The 12496-nt window shown below is 54.8% G+C and overlaps 3 protein-coding genes across 3 annotated transcripts; 2 read left to right on the plus strand and 1 right to left on the minus strand.

Annotated features, from left to right (window-relative positions):
* Positions 1-426: 426 nt before the first annotated feature.
* On the minus strand, positions 427-1286 carry QC764_119180 (uncharacterized protein; the record flags this gene model as incomplete). The annotated part of the gene is made up of 2 exons (XM_062943180.1): positions 427-1151; positions 1214-1286. 2 exons carry the CDS (start codon positions 1284-1286, stop codon positions 427-429), a joined length of 798 nt encoding a protein of 265 aa, XP_062806253.1.
* On the plus strand, positions 1250-4362 carry DBF2 (serine/threonine-protein kinase dbf2). Its single transcript, XM_062943181.1, has 3 exons — positions 1250-2467; positions 2525-3563; positions 3627-4362. Exons 1-3 carry the CDS (start codon positions 1882-1884, stop codon positions 3994-3996), a joined length of 1995 nt encoding a protein of 664 aa, XP_062806254.1. The 5' UTR covers positions 1250-1881; the 3' UTR covers positions 3997-4362.
* An 844-nt stretch (positions 4363-5206) lies between these two features.
* Positions 5207-7485, plus strand: QC764_119200 (uncharacterized protein). Its single transcript, XM_062943182.1, has 3 exons — positions 5207-6065; positions 6131-6881; positions 7253-7485. The coding sequence occupies exons 1-2, from the start codon at positions 5985-5987 to the stop codon at positions 6803-6805; spliced, it is 756 nt and encodes a 251-aa protein (XP_062806255.1). The 5' UTR covers positions 5207-5984; the 3' UTR covers positions 6806-6881; positions 7253-7485.
* Positions 7486-12496: the final 5011 nt, after the last annotated feature.

Consider the following 12496-nt stretch of genomic DNA (forward strand, 5'->3'; position numbering starts at 1 on the left):
TCAATCTGATCGCATTCAGGATCAGGGTCCATCTGATGCAGGAACCTTAGAAAAAGCTGGGACGACACCAATGCGCTGTGCAGTGGCATTTGTATCGGTCACTCCTATCCAACCAGAGTGAGCATGACATATTGAAAGCAGTTTGACAGGTACAACCATTCTGCGACCAAGACCTTGCTTGACAAGACCTCTGCAGCCATATCGTATCACTGCGCGGTTGTCAGACTGGAGATTGCAGGGTGTCCAGTGACACCTGGTTTGGCTATCAACCTCACCAAACACTCTCCCAGCATTGATGCCAAGCAAATGTCGGGCGTCAGTGTGGAATGCTGCGAAGAGGCTTCCCATGAGACATTGGCCGCACCCGGCGGACTCTGAGCGTTATGAGACATTTCTCAGATAAACCGGTGGGTTGGGGTTGTCAGATTAGTTGTCTTCGTCTTCCACTTCCTCAAGCGTCACCCCATGAGGAACCTTGCTTGGGGCAGATTGCTGGGTGTCAGGCACCCGAAGGTAGCCTTCCCGTTCCAATTGATCAGCTTCTTCAGGCTCGAGGAGGCCGCCTTGTCCCTTGCCCTTTTCAATCTTCATACGCACATGTGTGGGAACGAATGCGCTGACCGCCTCCTTCCGCAAGTCTCTCACCACCGGCTTGGCCTCGTACACTGTCTTGGACTCCACAACTGGTGCTGGCGTGGCAGAATTTTCTGACTGAGCCCTTTCCGCCACTGGCTCCTGGTTTGCGTTTCTTTTGGCCCGACGCTTGGCGTACCATTCGTCCATGATCTCTTTGGGGATAGGCGGCGGTGTGTCTCGCGGCATAGGTATCCTTCTCACGTCCTCGGGAACATCACTGTCGTCACTCGACTCGTCCTCGTCTCTTCTCCGCTTCCCAAGTACTCCGTCGTTTCTCTGGCCTGGCTTTGACGGACCCCCACGACCAAACTGGGGCGCTCGGTCTCCGAGAGCTTCACGAGCTTTCTTGACTGCCTTCAAGTCCTTCTCCAACGCCTCGAGTGATTGCTCTTCGAGAGCGGTAAGCTTCCCTCCGCCTTCTTTTATAGCCTTAAGATCGTTGATTTGCTGTTCTATTCTAGCCGGATTCCTCTGGGCGAGCTTCTCGTTTCTTCTTGCTTGCTGCTCTGCTTTGCCTGTGGACGCGCAGCATGTTAGTCATCGGCCTCAGCACAGTCATTGGGAAGAGAAAACGCACCTTTCTTGACAGCCTTGGCCTTGTCAGCCTTGTGCTGGGCCTGCACTGGGTTGTACTTCTTTTCTTTTGCCATGCTGCAAGTCCGCTGCTGAACTCAGGGGCCCGCGTGTTCTCGATACTGTCCCGGTTGCCTTGCTGACGTGCCGATGTAGTGATAGCTGAGTTAATAATCTCGTTCCTTTTCAGCAGCTGCTTCGGTGATCTTGCAGTGACGCGACCTAGCGGCTGGACTTAGCGGTGCCAACCGAGACATGGAAGCACAGACCACACCCCGCCATCTGGCCAGCCGGTTTGAGCACTCGCAGGAGCCGTTACCCCTCCAACAATTGTTGACGCAGCCCCTCTGGCGCAAGCTGCCCAATCAGTGCAGGAGAGAACGAGTTGGGTTGTCATGATTTAAGCTTGTCTCCATCTGCGCGCGACTGCTTGGTCTCCTGCGTGGAGGCACACCAGAGACGCTTGACATCATCTTCCGGTCTTCTCCTGAGCTTTGTTATTGTACCGGCATCCCATCTCTTAACCCCTACTGCTGGAACAGACAACAGACAGGCCGCAGGGTGGTCGACAGACATCAGCATACCTTACTATCAGGTTATTTATCGACTTGCAGAGACAAGGTCCAGCCATCACATCTCCACATATCGCTTCGGCGCACCCCTGACACCGCCATGGCGAGCTTCATGGCCAATCTATTCCCTGGTGGGAAACAGGACAATCGCCCCTCCACCCCGATCAAAACCAACTTCACAACCCCAGTCAGCACTCCACAGGGCAGCCCCAGCAAGCGAACAGTACCTCCCGGCGCCCATGATCTTCCTACCGCCGCCTTTGATGGTCTGAAGCTCGCAGCACCGCCCGGCATGGGCATCCTCGACAGTCCCGTCAAGCTGGGTCGCCCACAAAGCGTTGCGGCCCCATTATCTCCTGGCAAGAGCAACGTGCAGCATTTCGAGGAGGGGCCATCGGCTGTTGAGCATAGTCCTGTCCACAAGAACGCCACGCAGGGTGGCAGTCCCCTGAGAAGCCACATGCAAGAAAACACACCACCCATCTCGCTGCGCGACCCTTTCCAAGAGCCGACATATCAGCCAAGTCATGCCGCCCTCTCTCGTCAAGAGCTCTACCAGCCACGAGAGCGAGAGAGACCGCAAGGGACTGTCAAGAAGTTCAACACGACACGGGGTCTCACCGCCGAGGAGCGAGAGATCTTGTCAAAGCCAAACGTTAAGCGCCTGGTCAATGTCACTCAGTTGTGTAAGTCTAGTTTCAGCACTCATGATGAGCACCCCTGCTGATACTTACGACGGATAGACTTCCTCGATTACTACTTTGATCTCCTGACCTATGTCGGTCAAAGACAGAACCGCCTCAATGCATTCAAGGCGGAATATCCCGAGCCGCCCGAGACCGACCCAGAGACGTACAAGCAAATGTGGTCAAAGTACGCCGGTCGAGAACGCGCCAATCTCCGCAAGAGGCGAGTCCGGTTGAGGCAAGGTGATTTCCAGATTCTCACCCAAGTTGGCCAGGGCGGTTACGGTCAAGTCTTCCTCGCGCAAAAGAAGGATACCAAGGAGGTGTGCGCGCTCAAGGTGATGAGCAAAAAGCTGCTGTTCAAGCTCGACGAGATTAGACATGTCTTGACGGAGAGAGACATTCTGACAACGGCCAAGAGCGAGTGGCTGGTCCGCCTGCTGTACTCGTTCCAGGATGACAAGAATATCTATCTTGCCATGGAATACGTACCAGGCGGTGACTTCCGGACGCTTCTCAACAACACTGGGGTGTTGTCCAACAGGCATGCACGGTTCTACATCGCGGAAATGTTCTGCTCGGTTGATGCCTTGCACCAGCTGGGCTACATTCATCGCGATCTCAAGCCGGAAAACTTCCTGGTCGACTCCACCGGCCATGTGAAGCTCACTGATTTTGGCCTGGCGGCCGGTTTCCTCGCACCCGCTAAGATCGAGTCGATGAGGATCCGGCTGGAGAAGGCGTCCGAGACGTCGGTTCCGTTCGGTAAGCCAATGGACCAGCGTACGGTGGCAGAGCGTCGGGAGGGATATCGGTCCATGAGGGACAAGGATGTGAACTACGCCAAGTCGATTGTCGGCTCGCCAGATTACATGGCTCCCGAGGTGCTCAGGGGAGAGGAGTATGACTTTACGGTTGATTACTGGAGTTTGGGGTGCATGTTGTTTGAGGCATTGACGGGGTTCCCCCCGTTTGCCGGCAGCAACGCGGATGAGACGTGGAGGAATCTGAAGCACTGGCGGGAGGTGCTGAAGAGGCCGGTGTGGGAAGATCCGAGCTACTTTTTGAGCAACCGGACATGGAACTTTATCACAACGTGAGTACCACCCACCATAAAAGGCAACGTTGTCGGGGATCAGAAAACTGACACAGTTCGAAGTTGCATCAACTCCCGATCCAAGCGCTTCTCCAATATCAAGGATATCCGGAACCACCCCTACTTTGCCGAAGTGGACTGGGAAATACTCAGAGAGACCAAGGCGCCGTTCGTCCCCGAGCTCGACTCCGAGACGGACGCCGGCTACTTTGACGACTTTTCCAACGAGGCAGATATGGCCAAGTACAAGGAAGTGCACGACAAGCAGCAGGCACTTGAGGGCATGGCCGACAGGGATGATGAGATGAGCAAGAGCTTGTTTGTCGGGTTTACCTTCCGGCACCGCAAGCCGGCGAATGAGGATGGCAGCAGCCCGAGAAAGAAGATTCCGTTTGAGGAGGACGCGGCCCCTTCTTTTGGCACCATGCTGTAGGCTCAGCAGAGGAGGTCCAAGGGGGCGCATTTGCAGTCCTCGCCTGGGAAGCCGAGGGACTGGATGAAGGAGCTGAGGGTGGCACAGGAAGAGGTGGAGAGGAGAAGGAGGGAGTTTAAGTTGATGTGAGGGAGGTTCTGTTGAATCATGTTTGTGCTTGTATTTGATTACCTTACTAGCCTTGAGTACTTGGTTTAGTGTTTGCATTGCTTTTCGAGAGCCGCGGCGTCGTTGATGCGTTTTCACAGGGAAGGGGATAGATGGCGGGAAGGCAAGGCAAGAAAGGCAAGCAGGATAATTGTGTTAGTTTACCGTAGTATGAACTTGTACTTTTGTAGAACAACAGGCTGTGGGTATGTCAGCAAAGCAAGGGAAATTAGTTGTCAAGTGATCCTCTTTGCGGATAGTATGCTGCCACCTCGGGCTGCGGGGTCTGGGATGCTGTGTTGCAGACGCGTAATTCGAGACATTGGAGATGGTAGACAAGAGAAATATCTCCTGCCTTGGTGACAAGTGACAAGTAACAGCATTACACCACATTGTCGTCGTCAGCCTGGAGGTAAACGGTTGGCCAGTCCAACGCCGGGATCTAATCTTGAGATGTGATCTCCACTCTGGGCCCAGTTTGATGGAATCGATAACATATTATAATCCCTGAGGGCGATCAGGTTTGTCACGATGGCTTGGCATTTGTAACAGATTCAGGGCACCCTCGCAGCCCTAAAGATGGGGATTTGGGGTATGAAAGGGAAAAAAAAGATATCCACCAAAGACGTCATTGGATGGAAAGAGCCAGGGGGGAAAGGTAAACAAAGAATTAAGTGACGACGCTTCAAGGTGGTGAGGTGGGTGGAAGTTGAGATGGAACTTGCCGGCCGGTGTGTGTTTGGGACTGGTTCTGCCCCCGACAACGCTCTTGGATTTGGCATCTGGCATGCGCAGCCGACACATGCGGGCTCTGTCTAGCATGTCGTCCATCACAGACAGACGTGCTGCTGCTTACATGTAGCTACACGGCAGGCAGTGGCAGGTAGCAAGACCGACGCCCAATCGCTTCTGACTTTTGTCTTTGCTTCCCGAAAACAGTACGAATGCATTCCCCACCCCAGCCCTGCTGCCTTACCTCTCGGTCCCGAGAGTGATTTTCAGGATTTCTTTCAAGGATCTGGAGCTGAATAGATGAGATGGTATTCGAGAAGGAAAGGCTCAACACACTCGGTGTTTTTCGGCCCGGTCCCGCTGATGTATTGCGTGGCTGTCTTGGCGGTACGAGATCGGGGCATTCTTTTGGTAGAGCCGCAAGCAGGACAACATTCCCATAGGGTTGCTATTTTCAACCACAGGTATCTAGATAATGTAGGTGCCGTACACGGCAAAGAAAAGGTATGGATTACCAGATGGACGCGCGGCATATCAGTCCCAGTGGCGTCTCTAGTCTCGAACACGGCAGTTGGACGATGTTGTTGCTCAACAGGAACCCAACAGCCAGATGCCTGACGACAACCCGAGCTTTTTTTCTTTCATTCTTGCTCTGATCATCCCAACTCAACTTTGCTCGGTCGAGGAGCTAGCGACCTCGGGGCTAAAGCCAGACCTGCAGCGTCTGTCATAGCTCGGCGCCCATAGCCTTCCGTTGTCGTCTTAACGTTGGGCAGACCGAAAGATTGGACTGCTTGGACTCAGCACTAGTTGGTCCGCTTGAAGATCCCGCACCTCCACCTCTGCCGTCTGCCGTATCGCCCGGGTGAGATATGTTATTTGTTGTTTTCTCGTTGTATCGGCCTCGCTGAGGTACTTGTCGATCGGTATAACGCAGGGGGTGATATAAACCCCCCTCCCACCATCCCTTGTTTTTCCTGTCTTGTGTTGTCTCATCCCAACCTCTTCACTTCTCTTCCCCACCTCCCACCTCACCTTGTTATCCTCCTCTGCTTCAACCTCATCGTCAACGCTACTGCTCTCTTATTGTCTCTTCCTTGACCATCAAAATGAGACCCTCAACCGTGACGGCCTTCCTTGCCCCGGCGGCCGCCAACGCCCAGTGGTACGGCGGTGCCCCCGAGTGCGCTGTAAGCCTCCCCTTCCAATTCTCCATCAACAATACCTCCAACTAACCCCCAAAAAAAAAAAAAAGCAATCCTGCATGTCCTCCCTCTGGGACGCAGACTCCACTTGGCCAGCACCAACCTCCTACTGCGCCGAGCCAACCCAGGCCGCCCCCTTGATCTCCTGCATCTCCTCCGCCTGCTCCGCCTCCCCCACGGCGGTAACCTCCTACTCCTCCCTCTCCGCCTCCCTCTGCGCCCAGTGGGCCTCCTGCTCCGCCGCCGGCTCCACCGGCGTCCTGACCGTCTCCGCTCCCGCCTTCACCGGCGCCTGGGGTTCCGGCCGCGGCTCTAACGCCTGGGGCGGGGACGGGGAGTGGACAAAGACCTGGGCTGGTGGTGTCTACACCGTTACCGGGTGCGAATGGAACGGCAACCCTTGGGCTGGCGGCCCGGGCGGCTGGGGACCGGGAGGCGAGGCGGGTGGTAGCCCTTGGGGTCCTTGGGGTAAGGGGTGGAAGTGGAGCACCGAGACTCAGACGGTGACGAGAGTGTTCACGGGGGTTGATAATGGAGTCACCAGCTTCAGCACCTCCATTGGGTTGGCGACGGTGGCGGTGGCGGTGAGCGGGGACAGCACCACTACGAGCTTTCTGGCGCAGGCGACGGGGAATGCCGCCGCGGAGGGGAGTAAGGTTGATAGCGGGGTCAGGATCATGGGTGCGGTTTTGGGTGGCGTGGTTGCTGTGGCTGGGTTGCTTTGAAAAGAAGATGACCTGTTTGCTGTGTTATCTTTCTTCTTGTGAAGATGCTCTTTTTCTTGGGTTAACATTGTTATGGGTGAGTGAACGAAGAGGGGTTGGAGGGTGGTTTCTGCTTGGAGATTTCGGCGGTTTCTTGTGTCGGTTGGTGATTGGGAAGGATGTGGCTGTTGACTTCTTTCGAGGATATACTTGGTGGTCATTTTTCTCGTGTGTGGGTGATATCTTTTTTGGGAGGCGAGAGGCAGACACTTTCAGAGTAGCATTTTGACAAGCTCTCAGTTACTGGAGAATCGGTTTTGATGTGACTTGATCCTAGACGTCTGTAGTCAGCAAAGAGGCGTAGCTGACCTGCGATGTTATATGTAGCCGTCCCAAACCCCAAAGGCTCTTACCAGGGGACGAGATATTCGATTTTCGTCACTGGACTAAGGAGGGGATCTCAAGCAGGTTATGGCAAGCAGATAATCAAGCCATTAATATTTGTAACGGATACTGATATACTGCCCTACGGGCTTGTTTTCTCAGAAATCGATACCGACAAGCCCGTCTTTGACTGGTCCCTTCGAGGTCTTCACCCATCGTCACACCAGAAGCTGTCTACTAGATCCGTTCGGTAGATCGTTCTGTGTTGTATAGGCCGTTCAGGGATCGCTTTGCTTCGTGGTGACCAGTATCAAGCCTTGGAAACTCATGATAAACATAAAGGCAACTTTGGGGTGTTAAGATAGTCATCAGCTTAGCCATTTTCAAGCTTTCCCAGGACCAGGCCTCCAATGGTGTCCCTAGAGTCAACCGCCGAGTCGAATAAGCCTCCATCTTGTCCCAGATACCCTTCCCAGGCCCTCGCAGCTCGTCGAGGCGAAAGAGAAGCAAAAAGTCAACATAACGGGAGCGTAGAGCAGCCATTCAGCAGGGTAGGCCGAACTTATACCAACCCAACGTGTTGGTCACCCCCTCCCAGCCGTTGTAACCTTGTTACCACGTGGCATAGAAAGAAAAGATAGCGCCCTTTTCCCGGGCCGTGAAGACGGAAGACGCGCCGTTGTATATGCAGTGTTCCATCCGAGACAGCAAGAAACGGGCGGCGCGTGCCGCAACTCACCAAACTTGTTTGATGATCGTTTCCAAAGGCTCCGGGGCTGAGGAAAACTCGATGATGTGCGATAGCGCAACCCGCCTCGTCACCAAGGACCATCCCGACCGATAGCATCTGATAATGGCTGCCGGCTACCGTCTTGGCTTGGGAAGCCAACTTGGCAAAGCCGTCGAGCTTCTAGCTTGCCGAACAGTCTCGCTAGAGATTCAGTTCATGTATGCTGGCGAGGCGCGCCGAGTCCATGGAACCATCCTGACCAACATAATGTCTGGTCTGATTCGGGTCCAGCAGCCGGAGATGCAAATCTCAGGACCCTGCCGGGCTCTTGCCTACGGCAGCACATATGGCACGGAGGGATGCCGGCATGATGTGCAGTGATTCTGTAGGTGTGGGCGAATAGCCGCGATAAGGTTAGCCATGTGAGCAGAAGCAACAGACTGGATGGTACCTGAACAGCAGGTGTGATTCGCAGTGCCTCGCCTCAGCTTGGAATGCCGGCTATCTCTGGGCTTACCAAAGGCGCCTAGATACCTGACAGTTAGGGCTGGTGCTCATGTTTGACGAGGATTGCGAATGGTCGCTCGCCAGATCTACAGACTCTCAGTGGACGGTCGGTGTGGTTTCCTATCACACACAGATAAGACGCGTGGAAGATCACCGGAAGGTCAGCAGAGCTTGCGGGCTATAAAGAAGACGAAAGCCTCCCACTTCCATGCCCGTAATCACCCAGGTATTCAGCCCGGGAAAACGGACGACCCTTGAGCTGCCAGCCGAATCGGAGGCAGAGGACAATATGTCAATGACCATCATGATCGACGCTTCCTGTGATGAATGGCAATTCCCACCCTTCCAGAGGCAGAGAACGAAGGCCAACAGGACACCCACACCACTCCATCCAACAACCGGCTTCTGGATTCTGACGGGTTGAACTTCCACAGCCTCGCCCTTCGCATAAATCAACCCCCACGTCGATTCCGCGCTCGGGCGCAAGGTTGCGGGGTGAGACTCCATCCCCCGAAGCCCCCACGGGTTCACAGGGAGCTCATTGGCCACGCCTCCACGTTCGGTCATCAGCCTACGTCGTTCTTTAACCACCAGACCGTGTTCAATGGATTTAATCCCGCACGAAACACCAGTGGGTGATCGGAAGCGAAGGGGGTTGGGCGGCTGGACCATCCAACCGAAAGTCTCAATATTGGAAATGTTCCAATGCACCTAAAAGGCATTGGGCACATCGGTTGAGGAGCCCAGTTCCGCCCGGCAATACAGAGGACGAGGGGGGAAGATGGCTTGCCCGAGGGTTTCGGGTGGTCGGAAGCTCAGTTTCTCGGGAGTAACCTCAAACAGGAAAGGACAGCAAGATTCTTGGCAACGACGGCGACAAGACAAGCTCCTTGGTGAGGGGCACGGTCTTTGGCCGTTTGAGAGCACATATCCACCACCGCCCAGCTTTCACATGTCATTGATGGTGCTGGGTGGGTGCTGTAGGTGTGCAAAAAGTCATCAGCACCCACTACCGTCATATCGCATCTGTGGTTTGTTTGACTGCAAAGTGGCTGTTATGTAGCTCTTCAAGCTTGGCAAGGGAGGAGCGAGATCGGCCAACCACCACGACAGGTTGATTGGGTCGCATGTCTTCTCTGATGTCTGCCCTCTTGGTACGAGGCCGGTTCCGGGGAGTGAGGGCTGGGTCACTTCTCTGGATGATGGAGGCGGCTGGAGACGACGACACCACCCGTGTCATCACCACACCTCATACCAGGTCTGTGATTCGAGCTTCCGTAGGCATTGCCATGTAGGACCGTTTTCGTCGTTTCTTGGTGGTGGATTTCTGCGTGTTCGGCAATATGGATGGCTACAAAATGAGAGATTTGTGCCGGTTGATGGTGCGGCAGCGTCTGTGGCTGCTGGTCGGAAGACCGTCGTTGTTTTGCCGCGAGCAACTGCTGAACCCGGCCTCGTCGGAACGCATTTCTGGGCGCTCTGGGCAGCCCCAACGGCTTGCCCTTGGTGATGCTGTTAGCGTACGTGGGCGAAGACGTCCGGTGCACGGAGGGGGTATTGGAGATCCACAGATCGGAAAATAGAGGAACAGAAAGAAGGCTAAACACCACCTTTGTTTTCTGTTGTGGCGGTCAGGGGAGGGGCTCTGCCCAGAGAGCTTGTCCCAAGCCCGGTTGCAGTCGGGTATCGTAGCGCCTCTCTTGCGCGTCTCCGTTGATCAGAGTCTCCAGCGGTCTCCATTGTCTCCAGCGGTCTCCATTGTCTCCAGCGGTCTCCATTGTCTCCAGCGCCCCAATGCTTCGAAGCACCTGCGTGACGTGCAGGACAGGTGGGCTTTGTGTGTGGAGATTCGGCCTGAATCTCCGCCGCCAGAGTGGACAGTTGTCAGGACACGTTGTTTTGGTTGACGATGATGATGACATGAGGTTGATGGCGATAGGGACAACGATAGATTGTTGCTGTCTGTGTCTGTGGTGTCGCCGAAAACGCAAATGGAAGACGGGCCGCCAATGCTGGGTGGGATATCGCTTTCAGCAAGCAACCCTGGGCCACCGCTCGGGGGCTAGCCTCATGGCCCTCCATGCTGCAGAAGCTTGGACCGTATTGGGCATTGTGTCCGTCTGTCGTCATTGCAAGTGCGTTCTCGTCGATAGATTGGACCGGCAGATTGATGATGCGCTTTTCGACGGTGGTGGTTTTGTAGGAGTATATCAACACGGTTTTACCTGGCATGACAATGGCTTCCATTCTTACTCTTGACATCCACTGACATCCACTGACATCCAAGGTCTTACACGGAGCCGTTGACAGAAAAGAACGGCCCTGCCTCGGCTGCTGGCCCACCGTATTTTAAGGGTCCTGTGGACCCGTGTCCAAGGCCCTACCTCAGAGTCCAGGGTAAGACGCACGGCACCAGTTTCAGCGTGTAACTCGTGGTGTTCTGTGAGGAAGAGGAATGGTCTCTCTGTTTTGGAAACAGTTTGTTTTGACCGCCTCGACAGCATTGCCTACCGCCAGGACCTACGAGTTTGAGTCGACCAGGGAGTCGAGTCGACAGAAGGAAGCTGACGATGGCTTGTCGTCTGTTCCCGCCCGGTAGGTGTGGGGGTACCACCATGACGGGAATCCTGGGAGGTGCTTAGGCCTTCTGGGCCCCTGTCAGGTACTCGGTACTTGTCCTCTGAATCCATTTCTGATCCTCGCTGTAACTGTGCTGGGAACCGTTTCCCATCACTTTCATTTCGTTCCTTTTTGCCTTCTCAATATTACGATATTGTGTTTGCAATACAAACTTGCTGGGTATACCCTCCTTTCTCAGCCTACAGAGCCCATGCTCACCGCAACAGTGTAGACAGCATACCTAGAAGCCCTTCGCTGATGGAAGAGCAGCCAAACACTGCCACGATGGCCAGCGAGAAACCATGCCATTCTCCCACCTCCATCACCCCACGCAGGTCGAGACCCCTCACGCAGACGAGCAGTCTCACCACCAAAGCCACGCGTCTGGAAATGCCACACCCATTTCTACCCATCCTGTCCCGCGTTGCGGAGAGCGGAGCGGGTGGGTGGTGTCCAGGATAATCCGAACTGGGAATCATGACACCTGCGCATGACAGGACGCTGGAATGGGCTCTCCGCTTCAGAGGCTGCCCACCACAGCACGACGACACGCTCGGCGGCGAAGCTCTAAACTCATGCCACCCATCAATGTGGGACGACATGGACATCGCTCGTCTCACAGAGCCGAGCAGACCGATCGGCTTCACAAGATTTTCGGCAGCGTTCAAGCCATACAGTGCACACGAGCAGTGACATATTCTTGTCCGACTTCAACCATCTTACATGGCATCTGTCTCTGTCACCATGGCTCTGTCTCGAAGAGCCCCCCCCCGCCATGGGCTATTGCTGGGCCGTCCTGGTACACTACCCGGGGCATCCATGCGGTGCGGCGTTGGCCAATAACCGGCATTTCGTCCCAATAGGCCGTCTCCTATGCCCTGAGAAGAAGCTCCCCTTCCAGCCTTAGTGTCGTTTGGCTCTCATCACCCACGCTGTCATAGGCTCAGGTGAAGGTTTAGCAGACCGACTGCGTGCCAAGCAACCCCACACCAGCCCACTTGGATGCGTTCTGCCAAGAGGAGTGGGGTTGCACTGCGGCCCATGAAGTACCAGCGACTTCGGTCTTTGTTCTGCGGCCACCAGTGCGGCTTCCGAGAAGACGCTCTCCGACCCTGTTGACATGGACTGGTTTTAGTCCATGTTTTCTTTCTACAAAGTTGCGGTTTTCCTGATTACGACGGATCCTCATAGTCAATACCCCCGTGGAGATAATATCACTATGATATGCATCTGCGCACTCTGTTTCTCTCGAGCATGGACAGGCAGGGATCCAAACTCACACTATTCTGAATATCTTGGCATCCACCATGTCAGCCATGTCAGACCTGTCATAGACTGACCGAAAGGTGACCGTAAGGACTCGGCCTTTTCTTCCTCTTATGGCCCCATATTATCCGCCCGCAAAGGGGTTCACTGGCGAGGTGTGCGAGATCCCGCAGCTTCGAGACAAACAGAGAGCGGAGACCCTGACC

This window comes from Podospora pseudoanserina, chromosome 1 (assembly GCF_035222485.1).
Source record: "Podospora pseudoanserina strain CBS 124.78 chromosome 1, whole genome shotgun sequence".
In the NCBI taxonomy this organism is placed as follows: domain Eukaryota; kingdom Fungi; phylum Ascomycota; class Sordariomycetes; order Sordariales; family Podosporaceae; genus Podospora; species Podospora pseudoanserina.

Bases quoted from the DNA above. Each gene is read 5' to 3' on its own strand.
- DBF2 (XM_062943181.1), top strand. From the start codon at position 1,882: ATGGCGAGCTTCATGGCCAATCTATTCCCTGGTGGGAAACAGGACAAT. The intron at 2,468-2,524 runs GTAAGTCTAGTT...TACGACGGATAG, and splicing joins GGTCAATGTCACTCAGTTGT to ACTTCCTCGATTACTACTTT. The intron at 3,564-3,626 runs GTGAGTACCACC...CACAGTTCGAAG, and splicing joins ACATGGAACTTTATCACAAC to TTGCATCAACTCCCGATCCA.
- QC764_119200 (XM_062943182.1), top strand. From the start codon at position 5,985: ATGAGACCCTCAACCGTGACGGCCTTCCTTGCCCCGGCGGCCGCCAAC. The intron at 6,066-6,130 runs GTAAGCCTCCCC...AAAAAAAAAAAG, and splicing joins GCGGTGCCCCCGAGTGCGCT to CAATCCTGCATGTCCTCCCT.